This window comes from Cervus canadensis, chromosome 10 (genome assembly GCF_019320065.1).
Source record: "Cervus canadensis isolate Bull #8, Minnesota chromosome 10, ASM1932006v1, whole genome shotgun sequence".
NCBI lineage: Eukaryota > Metazoa > Chordata > Mammalia > Artiodactyla > Cervidae > Cervus > Cervus canadensis.
In genome coordinates this window covers 74105254-74130249 of record NC_057395.1, presented here as the reverse complement: position 1 = coordinate 74130249, position 24996 = coordinate 74105254, and the positions used below count along the sequence as shown (strand labels likewise).

Genomic DNA, 24996 nt, shown 5'->3' with positions numbered 1-24996 from the left:
CTCTAAATTATATACTTTCACTTATTGATTTGCCAACTTTACTTGTTTTTTTGTGTTTCTATTTCTACTTTTTAAATTTTTGGTTGCACCTCGAAGCATGTACGAACTTAGTTCCCTGACCAGGGATTGAACTCGTGCCCCCTGCATTGGAGTCTTAACCACTGGACCCCCAGGGAAATCCGTGATTTGCCCACTTTAGACTGGGCATTGTGAAAGATGAAGGTTTAGCTCATGGTAATCTACCCCATTTCTCCAGAATTTTATACTTTTCACATATGTGAACCGCTCTATTTCCTATTCCCATAAGCTCTGGATATTTTCTCTTGGCTAAAACAGCAAGCTCAATATGGAAAATATGGATATTGGTGTCCCTACCCTTCCCACTAGCTCCTCCCCTCTCCAGTATTTGAACTTCAGCCTTACTTTTGCCTTGTCAATGTGGATAAACTGGTTTGTGCACTGGGCTTTATAACTGTACCTTAAGTCTTCTGTGCTCTGTCTTCACGTTGATGTTGAAAGTTGGGAGCCAGTAAAGGGCATTTATTTACATCTTGTGATTACTGTTCACTGAAGAGTCAAGTAATGAGCTAGGATTTTACTTCCTTTTCTATGTAGCCAGTGTCATAACTCTGGAGCCCATTTATTTTTATTTTATTAAAAAAAAAAAAACTTAGTTATTTAGCTCCACCAAGTCTTAGTTGCGGCATGTGGGATCTAGTTCCCTGACTAGGTCTAGTTCACTGGCCCCATGTACTGGGGGCGTGGAGTCTTAGCCACTGGACCACCAGGAAGTCCCCTCCAGAATGACTTTAAGGAAACTGTTTCTGCCACTAAGGTCATATGTATTCTCCTTTTTTGTACTCCATCGTGATTAAAATCATGTCATAGCTCAGTTTTTTCACATAGGAATCATGCTTGTCTGGAATAACTTTTTATTTTTGCTGGAGTTTATTAACTGCTTCAGTTCTTTTGTTTCCAATGTGGTGTCTTTATTAGAATCTCAAATTCAGCCACACCCTCTGTATCAAAGATGTTCTTCCTCTGTGACAGAATGTTCCAATGTGGACTGGATCGTCTTTAGGGTTGCTGCATAGCTAGGATTCTGAGACTCCCCTTTACTGCATTTCTGGGTCAGATTCACAGTTTTCTGGATCCCAAATCTCTTTATTGGTTTTCTTCCTTGTTTTGCTTGAGTATATCCTTAGGTTGCTTTTTCTAAGAGGGTGCATAGAAAGGAATCTTCCTGCATTTTTACAAATCTAATCATACCTTTAATTCACTGTAAAGTTCCTCTAAGTGCAGAATTCCAACTGGAAAATAATGCCCACTAGAACTTTGAAAGAATCCCTCTATTTTGTAGTATCCAGGATGATTAATGAGAAGTCTGATATTTCACTGATCTTCAGTTGTTTGTAGGTTTTACTTTTTTCCTCTTTGGATTTTTAAGGTTGTTTTCTTTATATTTGGCATCCTCAAATCCCATGAGGATATATCTAGGTGTAGTCTTTTTTCATTCATACTGTTCAGCATTCAAATAATTTCAATCCTGTTCCTTTAAATAATGTTCTTTCATCTCTCCCACTGTTCTCTCTTTCTGGAATTTCCAACAGTCAAATTAGACTTTTTGAATTGATATTACTTATCCTTTAAAAATATTTTTTCTATAATTTTTTTAAATAAAAAAACAGAGATGTCTTTAACTTTCTCTTCTAACCTTTCTATGTCTATCATTTAAAAATCTACAGTAGCTTTTTCTTTGAGTGTTTCTTTTCCATTAGCCTGCACTTCTTATTTTGTGGATACTAGATAAGAAAACCAAACAGAATTTTTCTATGATCTCTTTTGTTTCTTAAATTACCTCTCCTGTCATTTATCCTATTCATTTATCTTGGCCATAATTTTTCATGTTGTAGGTTTCCCTAATTTTTCTGGTGATCATTATTTTTAAGAACAAAAGGGCTGACCGATCATTTATGTAGCTGGTGTTGGGGGCAGCAAAGGCACCTACTTAGTCTACCAACTTGAGTGGGTCACCTTGGAAAACTCTTTGGGGGGTCAGGGGTTGTATTTACACATCTGTAATGCCTTTAAAAGTGAGGAGAAAGGTAATATCTCAAAGGAAAAAGATCAATGAATACAGAGGATTTCAAAACAATTAGTAGACTTGAATATTACTTTGTGAAATTTTTGCTCTGCTTACAATTATGTGTATATATATGCTGGGTCATGATAATAAGTATTGTTCTTATTACATGTCAAGGTAAAAAGTGTTTGAAAATCACTATGGGGGGTTAAATATGCTAAGCCCTAATTTATCCAACTGGGTTGGATCAGTTAAACTTAGATACTTTGGTAAGAGGATTTTTAAAAAAATCAACGAGTATTTTTCAAATTTAATGCAGACTCCCTTAATTTATTGACTATATTCCCTCTGAAGAGGGTCTGTCCCTCTTCCTCTCTGGGGCTCCATTCTATTTCACTGCCCTAGATTTTTGTGGGTATATTGTTCGCGGTGGCCATTCTGCTGATGACCCTAACTTTTTAGCCCACCAGGGTTTCGGCCAGGGCTGGGCCCCTAACCCCGCTGGTCAGAAGCCTTTCCTAGGGAACTCAAAACTGGGGCCTGGAAAGAAATTCATCGTCTTTGGGTGGCTGTTGCTGGCAACATGATCTGGAGGCCAGGCCAGGCCACTCTGCGGAGGGAGAGGAACAGAGGTTGGAGAGAGGGAAACACGATCCAAGACTTTCGTAGGACTTGGTTTTAGTGAGAAGTAAGGGCTTCTCAGCTGGCTTTAGTGAGGGCTTCCCAGCTGGCTCAGTGGTAAAGAATCTGCCTGCCAATGCAGGAGACGTGGGTTCGATCCCTGGGTCGGGAAGATCCTCTGGAGGAGGAAATGGCAACCTGCTCCGGTATTCTTGCCTGGGAAACTCCATGGGCAGAGGAGCCTGGCGGGCTGCAGTCCACGGGGTCGCAAAGGGTGGGACAGGCCTGAGTGACTGAGCGTGAGCGCAGAGTGAGGGGCCCGGAGGAGAGCCGCGCCCAGTAACCTGTACATTGCAGAGACATTCCTGCCTGGGGATTCCAGCACCTACGCTGTGGAACGTGGCGCGAGAAGGCGTAAATGCGTTTCCTGGCCTCTCCACCTTCTGGCTACAGTATCTTGCCGACACTGGCTGTCCCCTTGGCTCACGAGTTCTAAGAGAATCCCCATATCCTTAAAATAAATTCTGCTTTTTCACTTAAGCCAGCTAAAGTTGGTTTCTGGCACCTGCAGTCAAGGGATTTTAACTAATACAGACTCCGAATTTTCCTTCTTTCCACTTCTCTACCTAATTTCTCTCTCGTGGGCTACAGTCATTAGCAACAGTGCCAAAGACTTAAGAGGTGTGACTCGTGCAAACCCTCCATGCTGATATTAAGCATGGCAGTGAAACACAGCTCACACCTTTTCAACTGTTCCTGCCCAGCGGTACTTACTCTGGAATCAAGCAGCAGATGTTCCTAGAAAAATATCACCCCCAAAAAAAAAAAAAAAAAAAATCACCCCATAATCTCCCACTTCCATGCCACCCCACCCCCTTCTCAGTTTAATGGAAAAATGTCTCTCTGCCCCCACTGTCCCCTACCAAGAGCAGAAACCACATTAGTGACGTAATACATTTTTAAAAAATATTAAAGTGTGAGTTGCTCTCCGGGATTTTCTATAGCTCTGCAACCTCCAGCTGGTAGAAACTCCTCAGGCATCTGGGAGGGCAGAAAGCAAGGGTAACCTGGAGCCAGTACATTTTCCTCTAACTTTTCACAAAGGCCTAATCCCCCTGAAGGGTTTGGGTAAAGTCTCCTTGGTTTTGGAAGGTGGTGGCTTTAAGAATTAGAGGAAAAGCAAGGACAGAATCCTCTGGACTGAGAATGGTGCCATGAGCAGTGGGAACACATGCTCTGTGGCAGGTTCCCAGGGCAGTCAAGCTCTCAGAGGAGATGGCTGGGTATACCTCCAGAGGCTGACCAAGCTCAGGGGAGGAGTCGTTGCTGTTTAGTTGCTCGGTCGTGTCCGACTCTTTTGCAACCCCTTGGACTGCAGCCTGCCAGGCTCCTCTGTCCGCAAGATTTCCCAGGCAAGGATACCGGAGTGAGTTGCCATTCCCTTCTCCAGGGGATCTTCCTGACTCAGGGATCAAACCCACGCCTCCTGCATTGGCAGGCAGGCTCTTTACCACTGAGCCACCAAGGAAGTCCTAGGGGAGGGGAGGGATGTTCAAAATACTTAACACCTTCCAGGACGATCGGGACAGACACCAGCCATAAACAACTGCTACTGCTCTCTTAGTGAATACTGGCTAACTAGCACAGCCCTGCTAGTAAACACTGGTTAACTAGTACAGTCTGACCAGAGAATACTGGCTAAATATCAAATGTCTTGATACTGGCCATTTGTTGCTGTTAGGGTCTCCAGCATCCACCCCCTTTCCAAAAAATAATTTTTATTTGTTTATTTTTGGCTGTGCTGGGTCTTTCTTGCTGTGTAGGCTTTTTCTCTAGTTGCTGCAAATGGGAGCCACTCTCTAGTTGGGAGCACAGAATCTAGGGCACACAGGCTTCAGGAGTTGTGGCTCCTGGGCTCCAGAGCACAGGCTCAGTAGTCGTGGTACAAGGGCTGAGTTGCTTGACGGCATGCGGGCTCTTCCCAGACCAGGGATTGAACCCCTGTCTCCTGTATTGGCAGATGGATTCTTTACCGCGGAGCCATCAGGGAAGCCCCCACCCACTTCTTAGAAGAGCATCCCGTTTTCTTTTCCCATTGCGTGCTGTCTTGGTGGGACTATCCATCTGGGCACACGTGAGGACCTAGACCAGGCCAAGGGGATGCCGCCTCTTTGGAATCAAACATCGAGTGACATAGTGTTAGGATTTTAAATGTTTCGCTCTGCAGTGGGGGCTGGAACCCTGAAGCTCCCTGGATTTCCCAGCATAACCTTTGATAATATTCTTCATAATTTTGGCTGTATGACTTCGTCTTCATGCTGTTTCCTCCCAGTAAATTCCTTTTTGCTTAAGTAACCAAAATTGGTTTCTGTTGCTTGCAACCAAAGGACTGTAGCTACTGTACTTCAAAGTCCTTATTGTCCTCAAGGATCTCTATGCCCAACATATGGCAGGAGACCCCAGAGAATGGCTGAACTTCCAGGGACCACTGCAGGTACTGAAAATGAGAAAGGCAGCAGCCACCAAGCCACACTGGACAACAGAGGCTATTATTTTGTCTTTCTTTAAAAATTAAAAATGATTATTATTTCTTAACCAGGGGGATACTTATTTATTTATTGGCCACATTGTGCAGTATGTGGGAGCTTAGTTCCCCCACCAGGGATCAAACCCGCATCCTCTGCATTGGAAGCACAGAATCTTAACCAATGGACTGCCAGGGAAGTCCCTATTATTCTGTTTTCTGAGACCACATGAACCCTGAGATTCTCACATAATCCCGGCAGGGGGAAGGGCCCCAGTAATGAAATGGAATTCCCTAGCACCTGGGTGGATAGGGACTCAGAGTCAAAATGACACTGGTTTTAAGGAAATGATGAAAATGGTATTTCTTAGCATATCTGAATTTGCCGGCTGAGATTTGTAGCTGCCAGATTTGTAAAGGATTGTGAACAGGGATGTGATGATGCTGCATTTGGGTACCTTGACAGTGACCCAGGCTTTGCCAACACGACTCATGTATACCCTGGGCACATTCAAGCCGACAAATGACTGCCTTCTGCAAACAAGTACAAACTTGTGCATGTGCCCATTTTTTCCCTTAGATAGATAACAGTTAGACAGATAACATGAACTTTCCCAGTGGCTCAGATGGTAAAGAGTCTACCCGCAATGTGGGAAACCCGGGTTCAATCCCTGGGCCAGGAAAGATCCCTGGGAGAAGGAAATGGCAGCCCACTCCAGTATCTTGCCTGGAAAAATCCTATGGATGGAGGAGCCTGGTGGGCTACCGTCCATGGGGTCACAGAGAGTCGGACACGACTGAGCGACTCACACACTCTGTTTTGGGGGCATTTGTTTCCTTTACTTGTCTCCTCCATCTCTCACGCACACTGTCTGTTTTGCTTGCTTGGGAAATGTTAGCAGCTGACCAGTAACCCCACCCTTGCTTTATTATAATCAGGACTGGAGCTGCCCTTCGACAGTAGTTCTCAGCCTGGGCTGCTCCGGAATCACCGAGGGAGCTTAAACATACTGACACCCGGGTCCTTCCCCAAGGACTCTGACTTCATTGATCTGCAGCTTAAGAATGAAGGTTTCTCAAAGCTTCCCAGAAGATTCTTTTTTTTTTAAAATTTATTTATTTGGCAGCACTGGGTCTTAGTTGCATCACGTGAACTCTTAGTTGCGACATGTGGGATCGGGTTCCCTGACCAGGGATTGAACCTGGGCTCCCTGCATTGGAAGGGCAGAGTCTTAACCACTGGACCATCAGGAAAGTCCCCAGAAGATTCTTATGTGCAGCCCAGACTGAGAGCCACTGTCTGAGAAACTCAGAATCACAGAAACAATGCAAATTCATTTCAGCCAGCCTCCTATCTCTAGACAGATAAATATCTAAGCCGTAGGAGGGTCACTATAGCTTCCCAGGTGGCTCAGTGGTAAAAGAGTCCATTTGTCAATGCAGGAGACGTGGGTTCAGTCCCTAGCTCGGAAAGATCCCCTGGAGGAGGAAATCACAACCCACTCCAGTGTTCTTGCCTGGAAAATCCCATGGACAGAGGAGCCTGTCAGGCTCTAGTCCATGGGGCAGCAAACAGTCGGACACGACTATGTGACACATACCCAGTAGGGTCACTAGGGAACTTCTAGAACTCCCTGCAATGTCCAGTTAATTAGTCTGGGAGGAGGTCTGGGCATCTGAATTTTCAAAAGCAGCCCAGGTGAGTCTAACCAGTAGCTGAGGTTAAGAATCACTCCAATCCAATGGGGAAGGTCCACTGTGCAATGTCATCTTTACTGGAGGTTCTTAAAGTGTTGTCTCCCACCACATCAACATCATCTAGGAATCTGTTGGAAATGCAACTTCTCAGGCCCTGCCCCAGATCTGCTGACTTGGAAGCCCTGGCGGTGGGCACAGTCTGGGTTTTCCCAGGCCCCCAGGTGATGCTGTTGCGGCTCATCGGTTGTTACCACCTCTAGGGTCCCCTTTCCTAGCCTGGCCAGTCAACAGTGCTTCCGTGTGGCCAGCTGAATTCTTCCCTCCTTCTCATCAAGGGAGCTTTTCTCTGTTACTGCACTCTGTGAACACAAAGGGCCATCCTTCCCCCAAGGGACTTGGAGGACTCTGGCTCCCACCTCCTGTTCCAGCCACACGTGGACGTGACATTCACTCAATCGGGCGGAAGCATCTGGAGTTACCTCGATCTCATTGTCCCCTGCTGGGGAGGGGTCGCTGCTCCGCTTAGACCGGCCTCGGAGCTTCCCGTCGGAGGCCCGGGGCGGCCTGTCTGTGTCTCCCTCCTTTGCTGGTGTGGAAGGCCCATTGTGTGTGTTATATTCACCTGGCATAGAAAAGGGAAGGGCAGACAGATCAGAGAGCTGGCCGAGCGTCTCCTCCTGTGAACGATTATACCAGAACCATCTAACTCCAGAGTGGGAGGTCCCAAAGGCAGCGGTGCAGGCAAAGATCACGTAGGATCAAAATTAACTCTCAAAAGTTCCTTAAACTGCCCATTCATAATCATTCATTCATCTGGCAAAGATTTACTGACGAGGTATAGTTCCAGGCACTGGTTCCCACAGCGCCCAGACTCTGGAGGGAGGAGAGAGACATTAGAGAGATAAGCAAACATGTAACATGCCAGGTGGGGACATGTGTGATGACAAGTGACAAGTCGGATAGGAGCAGGGAGAGTGCTGGGGGGTCACTAATTTATAGGGGACACGTCGTGGATAAGGGGACAGCTGAGCAGGGATCGGAGACAGGCGAGGGTGGGGCAGCTACAATTTCAGTGAACAGAGTTTTGTGCTTACAACTGTCTATACACCCTAAGGTCTGAGAATCCCTAAACTAACAGAAGGAGGAAAATAACATATACATGTGTATTTGGCTGGGCTCAGACGGTAAAGAATCTGCCTGCAGTGCAGGAGACCCGGGTTCAATCCCTGGGTTGGGAAGATCCCCTGGAAAAGGGAATGGCAATCCACTCCAGTATTCTTGCGTGAAGAATTCCATGGACACAGGAGCCACGGGGTCACAGAGAGTCAGACATAACTGGGCAACCAACTTTCACTTTTCACTACGTAGCTATCAAACTCCCTCCCTTGGGGTGAGTGGGGTGTGTGGGGAGAATTCTCTACATTCTTGTCCCTAGGCAGCTTGCTGCATCTTCTGTATGTATCTTAAAAGCAAGTCCTTTAAGCTTTACTTGTTAAGAAATCAGTCAATTTGAGATTTCAAGGCAAGAGCATCCAGCACAGGGCTGGAAATTAGGAGATATCAGCAAAGGGCTTAAATTGAGTTTTGGCTTGACTAGACCTACTACATATATGCAAGGACCAGTGAGAAGGTGTGGGGCTGAGGGTGGGCACCTTCGGATTCTCTTTGAAGTGGCATTTCTGGACACAGTGTGCTGAGAGGCTGCCAGGCTCTTGCCCTCAGGCAATTGTCTAATGATCCACAATGAACAAGTGGTCAGCATCCCACAGGACTTAAGTCCCAGAATCAGCATCCAAGTTGTGTTGGTTTTTAAGCACAGAAGTTTTAAATGCATTTTATTAGACTTTATTATCTTTATTTAACTAACTAGGGAACTGAGGCTTACGGAGATGATGTAAGCGTGTAACCCTGCATAGCGATAAAGCCAGAACTAAAATTTGGGTCTGCCTGTGTCACTAGAGTGACAGAACTGTAAACCAGTGTGGAACCTTCGAGGACCTCCCATCCCACTTTCTCATCTTACATCTGCTTGTTTTAGCTCCCAAATGTACTCTGTGGACTCCATCTTTCTTTCCATAATTGCCAGTTCTTGGATCATTGGAGTGGCAGGGAGAAATGCTTTTGTCTAAAGATGCTTGGCAAGCCACTAATTTTTTCCTACCCTGGAAGGACTATTTCCCTCCAAAACCCAAGGGATTGAATTTTATTTATTTAATATTTATAAACCTTCTTAGCAGACTAAGGACATAATAAAAAAAGATGTGTGATTTTGAGTTGTAGCACTGCTGGGCTGTCTCCAGCTCCCCCAAATTTTTGGGATACAGCATTAGAGACCCCCAAAACACCACACTAGCAAAGACTTTCTTCTGGAGGATGAGGAAAAGGCAGTAAATAAATTCACAGATGCTTAAGAGTCATAAATAAAGTTTATCCTGATTCATTTGGTAGTTCTAAGACTGTGGAGGCTTAGAAAACACCAATTGGCCCCATTAAAGTCCAGGCAAATATTATTAAAAAGAGGAGGAAACACCAGCTACCTAAGAAATGTCCCAATAAGGTGTTAGGTGAAGTCAATTTATTAGGGGTGCCAAAAAAAGCAGCTTTCCCCAACCTTATACATTCTTGAGAATGAAGGGTCAAAGTTCAAGGACAAAGTCAGAGGTACACATGCTACAGAAAATTATAGTAATCCTTCTTGGAGTCATTTCACTCCTTTTCTTTCTCCCCTTTTGATATTTTTTTTTTTTTTTTTACTTATTTTAACAACTGTTGAGGTATAACTGACATACAAAAAACCCATACATACTTAGAGCACAGTTGATAAGTTTTGACATATGGTCACATCTGTGAAACCACCACCACAATGAAGATAATGAACAAATCCAGCACCAAGGGTTGCTCTGTAATTCTTTTGTAGTCTCTTCCTCCTGCTACCCACTCCCCAGCCAACCATAGGTCTGCTTTCTTTCACCATAAATTAGTTTGTATTTTTTTATAGTTTTAAACAAATGGCATCACTCAGTATGTGATGTCCACACATATACAAACACACACTTTTCTGGCTTCTTTCAACCAGCAGAAATGTTCTGAGATTCAGTCCACGTTGCTATGTTTATCGGTAGTTTATTTCTCTGTGTTGCTGAGTACCACTCTGTTGGGTGGAGGTATCCCCATCCATTCACCTGGAGATGGACATTTGGATTGATTCTAGTTTTTGGCTGGACTAAAGCTTTTATGAACATTCACTCATCAGTACTCATCAGTCTTTGCATAGACATGAGCTTTCTCGTTAAAAGAGACTGTGGTTACTGGTTCATAAGCAACTGCAAAAATGTTTTCCAAAGTGGTTGTAGCATTTCACACTCCCACCAGCAAGGTTAAGGGGATTCTAGCTGCTCTGCATCCTTGCCAATCATTGGTATGGTCAGTCTTGTAATTACAGCCATTCTAAGGGGTGTGTGTCTGACTGAGGATTTAATCTGCATTTCTCTGACTAATGATCAGCACCCTAGTCCTGTGCTTTTTACAAAATATTTCTTTATTTTCTTTTTGGCTGTGATGGGTCTCAGCTGCAGCCCTAGGGCTCTTTGTGGCGGGGTGAGTGCTTCTCTCTAGATGTGGTACATGGGCTCAGTTGCCCTGAGGCATCCCTGTGGCAGTATCTTCGACACTGGGATTGAACCTGTGCCTCCTGCTTTGGAAAGCAGATTCTTAACCACTGGACCCAGGAAAGTTCCAGTCAGGTGCTTTTCTTTTCTTTTTTTTCCAGCCGTGCTGGTATATTCTTTGGTGAAGTGTCTGTTGAAGTACTTTGCCCATTTCTTTATTGGGTTGTTTTCTTATTATTGGTTTTGAGAGTTTTAAAAAAACATATTCTGGATGGTTTATTTTATATGTCAACTTGACTGAGCCAAGACATTGGTCTTGGACCAATGGTCTTAGACCAGCCAAGACTACCCAGACAGCTAATAAGACATTATTTCTGGGTGTGGCTGTGAAGGTATCTCCAAAGAGATTAGTGAGTAGAGAAGATATGCCCTAACCAACATGGGTGGGCATCAGCCAATCCATTGAGGATTCGGGTAGAACAAGAAGGCAGAGAAAGGGAGAACTCTCTTCCTGACACATAAAATTAACCATCACACATGGGTTATTTAGAAGTGTGTTACTTTGCTTTTGGATATTTGCGAATTTTCCAAAAATCTTCCTTTTATTTCTAATTTAAGTCCCCTATTTTCAGAGTATGTACTTTTTATTCCTTGAAACCTTTTAAATGTAATGGGACTTCACAATTTATGGTCCAGAAGTTCTATTTTGGTAAATGTTTCATGTGCATTTGAAAAAAATGTGAGTTTTGCTGTTCCGTGGCAGGGCCTACAGATTGTTACATCTTTTCCCTCTAGTTTCCTCCCCAGAGAAAATGAGTTAACGGTTGTTTTTGCATCCTTCCAGAAACTTCTTATGAGAATATGGGCAGTAAACTATACTCATGTTTAAAACCCTCCAGGACCATGTTAGGCACGTAGTTCTTGTTTCCTCACCTATCACAATAGCTCAGAGAGAGCTGTATTAGTGGATTCTTTTCAACAGATGTATAGTGCGCCAAGGGTGGATACAATACCATTTATTTAACCTGACTCCTATTCATGGATATTTAGGTTACTTCCAGGCTTTTGCTGTGCCACAAAAAAAATTCTTTTAACTTAAGTCTTTGTACCTATGTGAAACTTTATTTTTAGTGTAAGTTTGTGGAAGTAGAATAATTGAATTAAAGCAACCACTACTGATTTGTCTTTTCTCTTAAGTAACAAGAGAGGTTCAGATTTTGCCTTTGCCATCAGCAAAAGTGAAAGTGAAAGTGAAAGTCCCTCAGTTGTGACTCTTGGCGATCCCATGGAATTCTCCAGGCCAGAATACTGGAGTGGGTAGCCAATTCCCTTCTCCAGGGGATCTTCCCAACCCAGGTCTCCCTCATTCTGGGTGGATTCTTTACCAGCTGAGCCACAAGGGAAGCCCAAGAATACTAGAGTGGGTAGACTATTCCTTCTTCAGGGGATCTCCCCACCATCAGTGAATTACCCTGCAAACGTCTGTGAATTGTTGGGCCTTCACATAACTGTGAATGAGTGTCGATGTCAACGATGCGGTGATGGGGCTGCGATGGGGTGATGGGGATGTGGTCTGTGAAGGAGCAGAGCCTGAGGACAGTGTATCCAGACAACGCGAAGGGTGAGCATGAGCTGTCAGTAATATATAAACCTCCTGAGCCTCTGGAATTTAGAACCAACCACTCAAGGAGATCCTGGATAATTTCAGAAGTGGAGTTTTTATGGGGAATTTTAAGAGAGTGCATGAGCGTGTGCGTGTGTGTGTGTGTGTGTGCACAAGTAAGCTTACATGCCGTTCCTTTATAACAGACACGGGGGAGATGAGGCAAGAGACCTCGGTTACAGCTGACTATTATTTATGTCATTAGATTTTATGTGAGCTTGTTAGACACACAGTAAAAACCATCTCAACCACTTATTGTTGAACCTTAGGGCCAGGGGATAAATGAAGAACAGGGGGAAATAATAAGGGAAAATTTCAAAGAGACACAAAGAGCCTTTATATTCGCTCTGGATGGGGAACAAAAATGACCATCTCACATAACCCAAATTCTTGAGAAGTCAGTCTCTAGAATCCAGTTCACCAGCAAATTATAGATAGTAGCATCAAGTGGAAGATTTCCTGCTTATATTTCATTTCTGAAACCAGTTTGAAAAGGCCACATGCTGGAAAGCAGGATGGGCAAAGATAATTCAGCAAGTTTGTTACATTTCATACTCTTCCAAGGAAGCAAAATTTGGAAACTGGAACATGGGCACTATGCATTTATTCTATACTCTTTGATGAGGTCACAATGATCAAAGTCAATGCCCAAACCTTAAACTGCCTTCCAAGTTACTAAAAAATGCTTGGCCATGTTGTCTTCCATTTGTTACCAAGCCAAAGCTATTTAACTCACCCCAACTGATGGAAATGGTAAACCACTTCAGTATTCTTGCCTTGAGAACCCCATTAACAGTATGAAAAGGCAAAATGACAGGATATTGAAAGAGGAATTACCCAGGTCGGTAGGTACCCAATATGCTACTGGAGATCAGTGGAGAAACAACTCCAGAAAGAATACAGGAATGGAGCCAAAGCAAAAATGATACCCAGTTGTGGATGTGATTGGTGATAGAAGCAAGGTCTGATGCTGTAAAGAGCAATATTGCATAGGAACCTGGAATGTTAGGTCCATGAAACAAGGCAAATTGGAAGTGGCCAAATAGGAGATGGCAAGAGTGAATGTCGACATTCTAGGAATCAGTGAACTAAAATGGACTGGAATGGGTGAATTTAACTCAGATGACCATTATATCTACTACTGTGGGCAGGAATCCCTTAGAAGAAATGGAGTAGCCATGATGGTCAACAAAAGAGTCCGAAATGCAGTACTTGGATGCAATCTCAAAAACGATAGCATGATCTCTGTTCATTTCCATGGCAAACCATTCAGTATCACAGTAATACAAACCTATGCCCCAACTAATAATGCTGAAGAAGCTGAAGTTGAACGGTTCTATGAAGACCTACAAGACCTTTTAGAACTAACACCCAAAAAGGATGTCCTTTTCATTATGGGGGACTGGAATGCAAAAGTAGGAAGTCAAGAAACACCTGGAGTAACAGGCAAATTTTGGCCTTGGAGTATGGAATGAAGCAGGGCAAAGGCTAATAGAGTTTTGCCAAGAGAACGCACTGGTCATAGCAAACACCCTCTTCCAACAACACAAGAGAAGACTCTACACATGGACATCACCAGATGGTCTACACCGAAATCAGATTGATTATATTCTTTGCAACCAAAGATGGAGAAGCTCTATACAGTCAGCAAGAACAAGACCGGGAGCTGACTGTGGCTCGGATCATGAACTCCTTATTGCCAAAATCAGACTTAAATTGAAGAAAGTAGGGATAACCAATAGACCATTTAGGTATGACCTAAATCAAATCCCTTGATTATACAGTGGAAGTGAGAAACAGATTTAAGGGATTAGATCTGATAGACAGAATGCCTGATGAACTATGGACGGAGGTTCACGACATTGTACAGGAGACAGGGATCAGGACCATCCCCATGGAAAAGAAATGCAAAAAAGCAAAATGGCTGTCTGAGGAGGCCTTACAAATAGCTGTGAAAAGAAGAGAAGTGAAAAGCAAAGGAGAAAAGGAAAGATATACCCATTTGAATGCAGAGTTCCAAAGAATAGCAAGGAGAGATAAAAAAGCCTTCCTCAGTGATCAATGCAAAGAAATAGAGGAAAATAACAGAATGGGAAAGACTAGAGATCTCTTCAAGAAAATTAGAGATACCAAGGGAACATTTCATGCAAAGATGGGTTTGATAAAGGACAGAAATGGTATGGACCTAACAGAAGCAGAAGATATTAAGAAGAGGTGGCAAGAATACACAGAAGAACTATACAAAAAAGATCTTCATGACCCAGGTAATCACGATGGTGTGATCATTCACCTACAGCCAGACATCCTGGAATGTGAAGTCAAGTGGGCCTTAGAAAGCATCACTATGAACAAAGCTAGTGGAGGTGATGGAATTCCAGTTGAGGTATTTCAAATCCTGAAAGATGATGCTGTGAAAGTGCTGCACTCAATATGCCAGCAAATTTGGAAAACTCAGCAGTGGCCACAGGACTGGAAAAGGTCAGTTTTCATTCCAATCCCAAAGAAAGGCAATCCCAAAGAATGCTCAAACTACCGCACAATTGCACTCATCTCACACACTAGTAAAGTAATGCTCAAAATTCTCCAAGTCAGGCTTCAGCAATATGTGAACCGTGAACTTCCAGATGTTCAAGCTGGATTTAGAAAAGGTAGAGGAACCAGAAATCAAATTGCCAATATTCATTGGATCATCAAAAAAGCAAGAGAGTTCCAGAAAACATCTGCTTTATTGACTATGCCAAAGCCTTTGACTGTGTGGATCACAATAAACTGTGGAAAATTCTGAAAGAGATGGGAATACCAGACTTGCCTCTTGAGAAACCTATATGAAGGTCAGGAAGCAACAGTTTAGAACTGGACATGGAACAACAGACTGGTTCCAAATAGGAAAAGGAGTACGTCAAGGCTGTATATTGTCACCCTGCTTATTTAACTTATATGCAGAGTACATCATATGAAATGCTGGGCTGGAAGAAGCACAAGGTAGAATCAAGATTGCCAGGAGAAATATCAATAACCTCAGATATGCAGATGACACCACCCTTATGGCAGAAAGTGAAGAGGAACTGAAAAGCCTCTTGATGAAATTGAAAGAGGAGAGTGAAAAGTTGGCTTAAAGCTCAACATTCAGAAAACTAAGATCATGGCATCTGGTCCCATCACTTGATGGGAAATAGATGGGGAAACAGTGGAAACAGTGGCAGACTTTATTTTTGGGGGCTCCAAAATCACTGCAGATGGTGATTGCAGCCATGGAATTAAAAGACGCTTACTCCTTGGAAGGAAAGTTATGACCAACCTAGACAGCATATTTAAAAGCAGAGACATTACTTTGCCAACAAAGGTCCGTCTAGTCAAGGCTATGGTTTTTTCAGTGGTCATGTATGGATGTGAGAGTTGGACTATGAAGAAAGCTGAGTGCAGAAGAATTGATGCTTTTGAACTGTGGTATTGGAGAAGACTCTTTGAGAGTCCCTGGGACGGCAAGGAGATCCAACCAGTCCATCCTAAAGGAGATCAGTCCTGGGTGTTCATTGGAAGGACTGATGCTGAAGCTGAAACTCCAATACTTCGGCCACCTCATGTGAAGAGTTGACTCATTGGAAAAGACCCTGATGCTGGGAGGGATTGGGGGCAGGAGGAGAAGGGGACGACAGAGGATGAGATGATTGGATGGCATCACCGACTCAATGGACATGAGTTTGAGTAAACTCCGAGAGTTGGTGATGGACAGGGAGGCCAGGCGTGCTGTGATTCATGGGGTCGCAAAGAGTCGGACATGACTGAGTGACTGAACTGATGGAAAATGCAAGCAACAGCTGCACCAAGAACTTCAGGAACAAAAGTGGTGAGTCTTCATTACTGTTATTTTCCTAGCCATCCACCAATGAACATTAATTGAACGAATGTCCATACACATCATGCTAGCTTGCCTTCTACAAAGCCCCAGAAACAGGAAGCTTCAGAAAAGAAGAAAATGCAATGATATCTCCTATCATTGGACATTCTAATTTATGGCTGTCATGTTATTTAATGGTGATGAGTCTAAATTGTCTCATAAAGAGCAGACACATGCATAGCAGATTTATGAAATCAATAAATGAATGCACAAGCTGCTGAGTTAGTTTGTACAGGGATGCTAGTGAGTTAGTTTGCACAGGTATGCAAACATCACCAAAGGGCCTGGATGTGGAATCGTGTGTGCTCTGTTTAAATGGAGCAAACATTACTCAGCTCCAGCCAAGCACTGTCACTTAACAATGTGAACCTCGGGTGACTGGATCATCTTTTAAGAGAAGGCAGGCATTAGAATTTTTAGGTAAAAATGTATGACTTTCTAAAACATGGGTGCAATTAAACACACACGCACCACCCCTCATACACATACACACAGAAAGAAAAGCCAACAAAACATATCTGAGGGTTGACGCTAACTCACGGGTGACCAGTTCATTACAACCGGGACCTCCATCCAGTTCATCTCCCATACAAGAGCTCAGACCACAGCCACGGATGACCACAGGGCAGTGATGGTACTTACCGCCAAGTGACTCGGAACTCTGGTTGGGGATGTTGTGAGATGCCTCCTGGAGGACGTAGGTGGACGTGGAGAGAGGAGAGGAGCAGATGCTGCTGGCTGGGACGTAAGGAGGGTTGTACGATGAGCTGTAATACTGGGAGTACTGGCTCTGCGGGAAGCCAGGGTAGGAAGGATAGTCCTGGAAAGGGAAACCCATGAGGCTGTGAGCGGGGAAGACTGTCAGGCTGACGTGGGTCAAGGGCCTCCTGGGCTGGGTCTGCTGCATTGATCCCTGTTCCCCCACCGTTACAATAAAAGTTCTATGAGGGCTGGAGCTTTCCCTAAAAGCCAATTTCCCCCCAAGACAAGGATTCACGGGCAAGTAGAGGATTTGGGGGGTGAAGGCAAGACCAGTTGGGAAATGGGGAAGCGAGGTAGCAAAGGGAAGAAGGGCAAGAAGTCAGTACAGGGGCTTCTCCAGTGGGGACTGGAGCTGAATTCTACCCAGGAGATGCCACGATGGCAAAAAACACATCTCAGAAAGATCTCTCCCAAGGGGCAAGGGAGCTGGGGTATTTATACACCACCTCCAGCCAGTCTTTGCTTGAGAGCTGCTCTCAGAGGGTTTCAATTCCCTGGCACTTCCTACTGCCCTATACATTGGTTCCAGAAAACACCCATGTGCCCAGGGATGCAGAGATTGGCAGCAGGAAGCCAACAGGTGCCCCCTAAGGGACATGGGTATGGTTCTGACGGCATCCATCTTGGCCATTGTTGTATCCCCAGAGCCTGGAAGAGTGCTGGGCACATGTGGGCACTCAATAAATGCTGGAAAAATTAATGAACAACTGAATGAGTTGTACAGGAGACTAGGTGACATTTTAGGTTCATGGTAGGGGTGGGGAGGGGGTAGAGGCTCAAATATCGTACACCTACACAGCATTAGGGATCCAGAACCTTCTAGGGGGGAGTCTTAGAGATGAAGTCAAAGAATACCAATCTTGGTCTGTTTCAACCAACCAGACAGTCCAACTCTCCCACCACAGCCACAGTGTCATATATTTAGCCCCACCGGAAAATAGAGCTTCTTAATCTTGCAAAGAACTCATGTAAGGTTCTTAACAGGAAAGGTACACAACAGTACATAAAGTTCCCGTCCACCTTGAGCAGGTTAATTCTTAACTCACTCTCTAAGTGAAACCAAGAGACTCACATTATTAGCCAACATCCACCCATCTTTATAGTGCTGACTAAGTTCCATTTCACAAGTTATTTATAATGCCCTCACTCTGCGCTGGGCACTTTACAGTGAGATGCATAGGTAAAGATGATGTCCTTTCACCCTTGAAGAGCTAGGGGTCTGGTGAAAGGGACATATTTTTGCTTTCATACATTCCAGATCCAACAGTCACTGGGTGTCTTAGACGGGGATCAAGATGGAACATAGAATAGAGCCCATTCATCTTGGAAATCTGCCACTAATTCCGATTTCTCTGCCTCTACACTGTATCTTTTCAATGGCTGTTGGTATAGCCTGGTCCCTGTGGTCTCCAAACCCAGGGAATAAGAAACCAGGTGGCGCCCATAGCTGCAGGCGGCCTCTCTGGGTGCCCTGATTTTCGGGGGACTATTTATGGAAAATACCAGAAAGCCCCTGGTAGGGAGCTAGTCTACCTGGTGCATAGTTCCGAATCCGGCCGCGTTGGTCAGTCCGTTTGCTCCTTGATAGATCCCAGCAGTGCCTGTGGGAAGGAGCGACAGATGAGGTTCTTACAGTCAGGGAGGGGCGTGGAGGAGAACGATGCAGTGGAAAGCTGGAGTCTTTGAGGTTCGACAGTTTGGGATGGAACTTAGGACTCTGACGATCTCTCTGAACCTCGGTTCTCTCAGTGAATGAATATAATGTAAATAACACCTTCAAAGGATTCTGGTGAGAGGTAAATGAGGATGCACACAACACAGCTTCCAGTACTCGATAACTATGTTTTAAAAATAGTTTGGTTTTTAAAAAATTGTGGTAAATGTACATTAACAACACTGGCCATTTTAACCATTTTGTTTTTACTTTTTAAAACTGAAGTATAGCTAATTTAAAATGTTGTGTTAGTTTTGGACATATAGCAAAGTGATTCGGTTATACATATATATAAAACAGTGCACAAGGGTTCCAATTTCTCCTCATCCTCACCAATACTTATTTTTTGATTTTTAAAAAAATTGTAGCCATTTTAAAGGGTGTAAGGTAGCAATGATTACGGTCTGAATTAAATGAATGAATAAAACGACTTCTCCTTTTTGAACTTCAGTTGTCCCACCTGTCAAATGGGAATAAAAATGATGCTACTACTAGAAAATGCTACTTAGTCAATGAATGAGTAATTGAATGAATGAGTGCCAGGTAAGCCGGTGGTCAGGGGAGACCTCCGAGCTGACATTTGAGCTGAGCCATGAATGGTAAGAGGAAACCAGCGATGGAAATACCCTCAGGAGGAGACGTCACGAACACCGGGGGCAAGACTCTCAAGGAGGGATTAGCTTGACAGGTGACGGAGAAACAAAGAGGTCAATGGAACACGAGCCCAGAGAAAGAAGGGCGGGGGTTACCGCCAGAACAGCAGTGAACTCGTGTGTGTCGGGGCTCCTCAGGTGGGAAGTGAGCAGAGGAAAATCAAGTCTCGTGCTCAAGGCAGCCTGGACAGTGAGTGACAGGCTCGGGTGCTGGAATCCAGGCAGTCTGGCTCAAGTCCGCATTTTCAACATGGCTCTACTTCGCTGGTGGCTTAGACCGTAAAGAATCTGCCTGCAATGCAAGAGACCTGGGTTCTATCCCTGGGTCGGGAAGATCCCCTGGAGAAGGAATGGCAACCCACTCCAGTATTCTTGCCTGGAGAATTCCATGGACAGAGGAGCCAGGTGGGCTACAGTCCATGGGGTCACAAAGAGTCAGACACGACTAAGCGACTGAGCACACAGACTGTAGTGCCAAAGCTGCTTCTTTCTAGAACTGTTTTTGGGGCCTACTTTATAAAATCCCTCCATTGTAAACGTTGGTTCAATGATTTTTAAAGTAAATTGCTTAACTGTACAGCTGTCACCACGATGCAGTTTTAGAGCACTTCCATTACCCTCAAAGAACCCGTGTGCCTGTTGGCAGTCAAATCCTTCTCCCATCCTCAGCCTCAGGCAGCTCTTTTTGATTACAGCCATTCTAGTAGATGTGTCCCTGGAGGAGGAAATGGCAACCCACTCCAGTATTCTTGCCTGGAAAATTCCATGGACAGAGGAGTCTGGTGGGCTTCAGTCCATGGGGTTGCAAAGAGTCAGAAACGATTGAGCAACTGAGCAGTAGATGTGTAGTGGTCTCTCGTTTTGGTTTTAAGTAGCATTTCTCTAATGACTAATCAAGTTGGGCACCTTTTTATGTGCTTATGAGTCATTCAGGTATCTTCTTTGATGAAGATTCATTCAAATTTTTTTCCCACTAAAAAAAAGTTAGGGTGTCCTCTTAACACTGATTTGTAAGAGTCCTTTATATACTCTGGACACAGGTTCTTTATCAGACATATGATTTGCAAATATTATCCCCCAGTCCTGTCTCTTAATTTTCCTAATGGTGTCATTTGAAATTTAAAGTTACTAACATTTTCTTATAAATCTTGCTTTTGCTGCCTAACTCAAGGTCATAAAGACTCTTTCTAATATTTTCTTTTAGAAATTTTAGCGTTTAAGGCCTTACATTTAGGTCTATGATCCAATGTAAGTGAGTTTTTGTGTAGTGTGTGAGATAAGGGCCTAAATTAATCTTTTTGCACATGGCTACCCAGTTGTTCCAACACAAGAATAAAAAGTCTATCCTTTCCCTCATTAAATTACTTGGCACCTTTGTCATAAATTGATTGACAATGTGAGAGTTTATTTATGGACTTTCTATTCTCTTCCACTGACCTATCCATTCTGCACGAATTCCATCCGGTCTTGATTACTGTAGCTTTATATTAAGTTTTGAAACCAGCTAGTGTAAGTTCTCCAACTTGGTTTTTCTTTTCCAAGATTGTCTCGTCCTCTCAGTATAACCTTGGCATTTACATATCAATTTTGGAATAAGCTTGACAATTTCTATTGGCGAGAACAAAGTGGCAACTCAAGAGTATCAACTCAGAAATCTATATCCAGAGAAAATATCCTTCAGAAATGGGGGAAATCAACACATTCTCAAAATGAAGGAGAACCAAAAGAACTTGTCACAATAGATCTCCCCTGAAATAAGGGATACAGAAAGTTTCTTAAAAGAGACAGGAAATTTTAAAAACTGAAAAAAAAAAAAAAGGAATCCTGAAACTTCAGGAAGGAAGAAAGAAAAAGAGTAAAAACATGGGTAAATAAAATCTCCTTTCCAAGAGGTTATATAACACTAACTCAATATACAATTAGATTTATAACAGTTTGCTATTAAACTTGTTTTATAACTATATAAAACACTGAAATGGTTCCAAAGTCAAATCGACAAAATAAACTAACCATATCCTTATCCAGGGCTTCCCAGGTGGCTCAGTGGTAAAGACTCCTCCTGCCAATGCAGGAGATTTGGGTTTGACCCCTGGTCTGAAAAGATCCCCTGGAATAGTAGGAAATGACAACCCACTCCAGTATTCTTACCTGGGAAATCCCATGGACGGAGGGCCTAGTGGGGTACAGTCCATGGGGTCACAAAAGAGTTGGACAGGACTTAGCAACTGAACAACAACACTCCTATCCAGAGGAGAGGGGGATGTGTCCCAAGCACTGGCAAGGCAGGGGAGAAGTAAACTGCCAGAGAGTACTTTCACTGGGAGCTTGGGGGGCACAGGGAAGGGTTCTGAAATGCCAACTGGGAGGTGTGGAGTCAGGGAAGGCTTCCTGGAGGAAATGACAACTAAACTAGTCTCTGAAGGATGAGTAGGAGCGAGCTGCATGAAGAGAGCAAGAACCAGGAACACCAGCACACGTGGGCATCTGCTCCAGCTCTTCATTCCACGGAGGCTTATCTGAGACCCAGAAACCAGAGAATGTGTCCACACTAATACGGCATGATGTGCTGGAATCCCATTCTCTCCTCCACGGCCTGTCCAGACACATCTGGCAGAAAGTCTAGACCAGTCTATTTCACTCAAGGTCATTTTTGGGGTCCTGGTTACCATGGCAACCCCCGTCCTCCCCCCGCCAAATCACAGGAACATGCCTGCCTTGGGAAGTCAATTCTGGATGCGGTGCTTTCTCTCCTGATTTCTCTTTTCTTTGGTGGCAACCTTCTGAATGATGAATTGGGCGGGTTTAGAAATAAACCGGCCCACAGTCTCATCTCTTGGTATTCTTTCTCCCAGATGGCTTCTTGTTTGTTTACATTTTATGACCCAGGGGCACGAGAAGAATGGGCAGCTGAACAAACCGCAGCGTGCCGAGGGCAGTCCCCGAGTCCCCGCAGTGAGAGAGCCCTCCCATGCCAGAGAGGACGCAGGAGGAAGGGGGCACACAGTCCCAGATGCCTCATGCCACATATGTGGTCTGCAAATGGACCCGCCTGGAGCTGGAATGTTAAACACTGACCTCTCGCCTCCATTTGGCTGGTGGAAGGCCTGGGGAGGGCAAGGACGAGAAGAGGAAAAACATCTTCTCTTAAGGGGATGATGGTGGCAGAGCCTGCTTTGGGGTCCCCTCCACTATCCCTCCATCCCTCCTCTCTCAAATTAAGAGAATCTCTGCTTTCAATCTCAGCCATGTGCACATGGCTGATTAGAATAAGCACTGCATGACCCAGCTTCCCCTGTGACTGGTGTGGTCACGGGATGAGCTCCAGAGAAGGGAAGAGGGGTAAGTTACTGTGTGCAACTTCCTAGTTGTGCCCTCGAAGGGCAGAGGCGGGTGCTTCCTTGCTTGGAATGGAGCTATGTTGGATCACAAAACTGAGGAACCAGACATAGGAGACTGGACCAGACCAGAACCGCCACGTCAGTTTGGACTTTGAGGTGAGAAAGAAATGCCCTTCTTTCTTGCTGAAGCCATTGCTATCCTGTGTGTCATATCGGAGAACTACTTTATTTTTTTGGCTGGTTGGTTTTCTTGGATTTTAAGTAAAAGTTGATTCTCACTGCCTGGCTCAGTAAAACAGTTTTTAAGTGAATGGTCATTCATTTATTCAATAATCATTTCCCAGTGATGTACCAAATGCTACTGTGTCTGCAACTTTTCTAGTATCATACAGTAGGTAAGGGTTGACGCTGATGTTCAGAGAGGACAGACAGGAGACTATTGAGTGAATAGATACACAAGGAGTTGAGATAATTCCAGACAGATCAAAACACAGTGATATGTGAGCGCTGGTTTTGAAACGCTCTAACCCTGTGGGGAAGAAGATGCGGCAGTTCATGATGAGATCTGACAAATCCAGAACTGGTCCACACCCTGCTCTAGGAGACGAGTCTCTGATCACGTGCTTGGATGTTGGGGGCATGATGGAACTGCTGTGAAAGTTTCTCACTCCAGTTCCGTATGTGTTTGTTATCACTGGCCAGCAAGTTGGTGGGCTGATCCTACTTGGCAGGCCAACTAAGAACGAGGTTGAAGTAGGTAAAACGGCTTAGTAAGAAATAGGAAGAAAGAAGGCTTTTCTCAAGTGGGGGATGCAATTCTCCTGGCTAGAGAAGTGGGACAGAGCAAGAGGGAAGGGAAAAGAGTGAGGGGAGGTGAGTGAGGACGAGCAGGAGTCACGGGGCAGAGGGATTCTGCTCTCTGCACCTGCACACAGCTGCTGAGAAAGCAGCAAGACCCTCAAGTCATGGGGAACACATGTACACCTATGCCTGATTCATGTCAATGTATGGCAAAAACCACTACAATACTGTAAAGTAATTAGCCTCCAATTAAAATAAATAAATTAATTAAAAAAATAAAAGACCCTCAAGTCAGAAGAGGTCGTGTGTGCTGCAGCTAAGACAGGAAGCCCTCAAAACCTTACAGGGAAGAGAGGTAAGGAGCTGGTGCAGGCAGTGATAAATGGTGACTGACACGCAGTTTCAGGGTCAGGGAATGATGAGGGTGGTGGGGATTGTGTCAAATTAGAAGGTATAGTTTCTATTTAAGGGGGCAGCAGTTTGGAGCAGACACTATTTGGCTCCCCAGGAGGTACTCCCAATTCCTTTCCCCCCAGCAGCTTTAGGATGGCCATGTAATCTAGCTCTGGTCAAAGGGGCTTCTGGGAAAGACTTTTGTTCCTCTGCTGGATCCTCCCTTGGATTACATAGGATGTAATGTCTGGAGTTACAGCAGCCATCTTGGGACATGAGGTCACAAGCATAAAAACAAAAAGTCCACTGGCTGAGACAGAAGGAGTAAAAAGATGAAGAGAACTTGGTCGTTGAAGATAAAAAACAAACAACCTTGGGGGTCCAGACTTCTGGCTAAATACCCAATAAATACCATTATGGTTTAAGTTGATGTTAATTAAGCTTTTTGTTCCTTGCAGACCAAAGCATTCTTTTTTTTTTTTAGTATATGTGCTGCCTAAGCGAGCACAACCAAAGCATTCTTAACTGATACAATACTACTCAGCTCCAGCTCACCCGTGTCACCTAGAAATGTGAGTCTAATGTAGCCAGGGCATCTGATTTTTCCAAACAAGTCAGAAACCTGGATTTGTATAAAATGTTCCAATTTTAAAGTGTAGGCAAGAAATACAAAGTAGTCAGACAAAACAAACACAAAACAAAAAAAATTAAAAACATGGTCACAGTGTGGATATGGCCTATGGGTTTCCAGTTTGTGACCTCTGGTCTAGGAAGACAGAACAATAAAAGATTCCTGTGTCCACAACATAGCATAGACATAACAATGAAGAGCCCCAGACCCAAAAAGGCTACATGGACCAAGAAATGAATGATTTGGCACCAGCCTGGGTCCCAGTAAGCGAAGACAGGATGAGCCCCCAACCCCACAACACCCTGGGTAAGATGCCAGAAGTACAGTCAACATTCTGGAGAGTCTGGGAAAGCCCCGGACAAAACTTTCCCATCAGTTCAGGGAAATGGTGTCTCCAAACAGAAAGACATTGAATGCTGAAAATAAAATCAGTTCTATTTTTTACCCCCTTGAGCGCACAGAGTGAGGTTTATACCTAGATAAGGGACTGAGGAATTCTTCACGTCCCTGGAACTGTACTTCTACCAGTGTCAGGGAACCTGTGTGGCGAGCATCTCACCCGCCCCCCCCGCCTTTGTCATCATGCAAAATGTTAAGTGTTAATTCAAG

At 44.2% G+C, this 24996-nt stretch overlaps 1 protein-coding gene and 1 non-coding gene across 5 annotated transcripts in view; both read right to left on the bottom strand.

Annotated features, from left to right (window-relative positions):
• The window catches only part of EYA2 (EYA transcriptional coactivator and phosphatase 2), a 253650-nt gene that overhangs the window by 80500 nt on the left and 148154 nt on the right, over positions 1-24996 (bottom strand). For all 4 annotated transcript variants that reach the window (XM_043479366.1, XM_043479365.1, XM_043479367.1 and 1 more), the window contains 3 exons: positions 18391-18458; positions 16738-16915; positions 7406-7548 (listed from right to left, as the gene is read on the bottom strand). In XM_043479366.1, coding sequence (XP_043335301.1) covers positions 7406-7548; positions 16738-16915; positions 18391-18458 — 389 coding nt within the window. The remainder of the gene's footprint in view (positions 1-7405; positions 7549-16737; positions 16916-18390; positions 18459-24996) is intronic.
• TRNAG-UCC lies at positions 6410-6482 on the bottom strand. Its single transcript has one exon. It is a non-coding gene; the product is annotated as a tRNA-Gly (tRNA).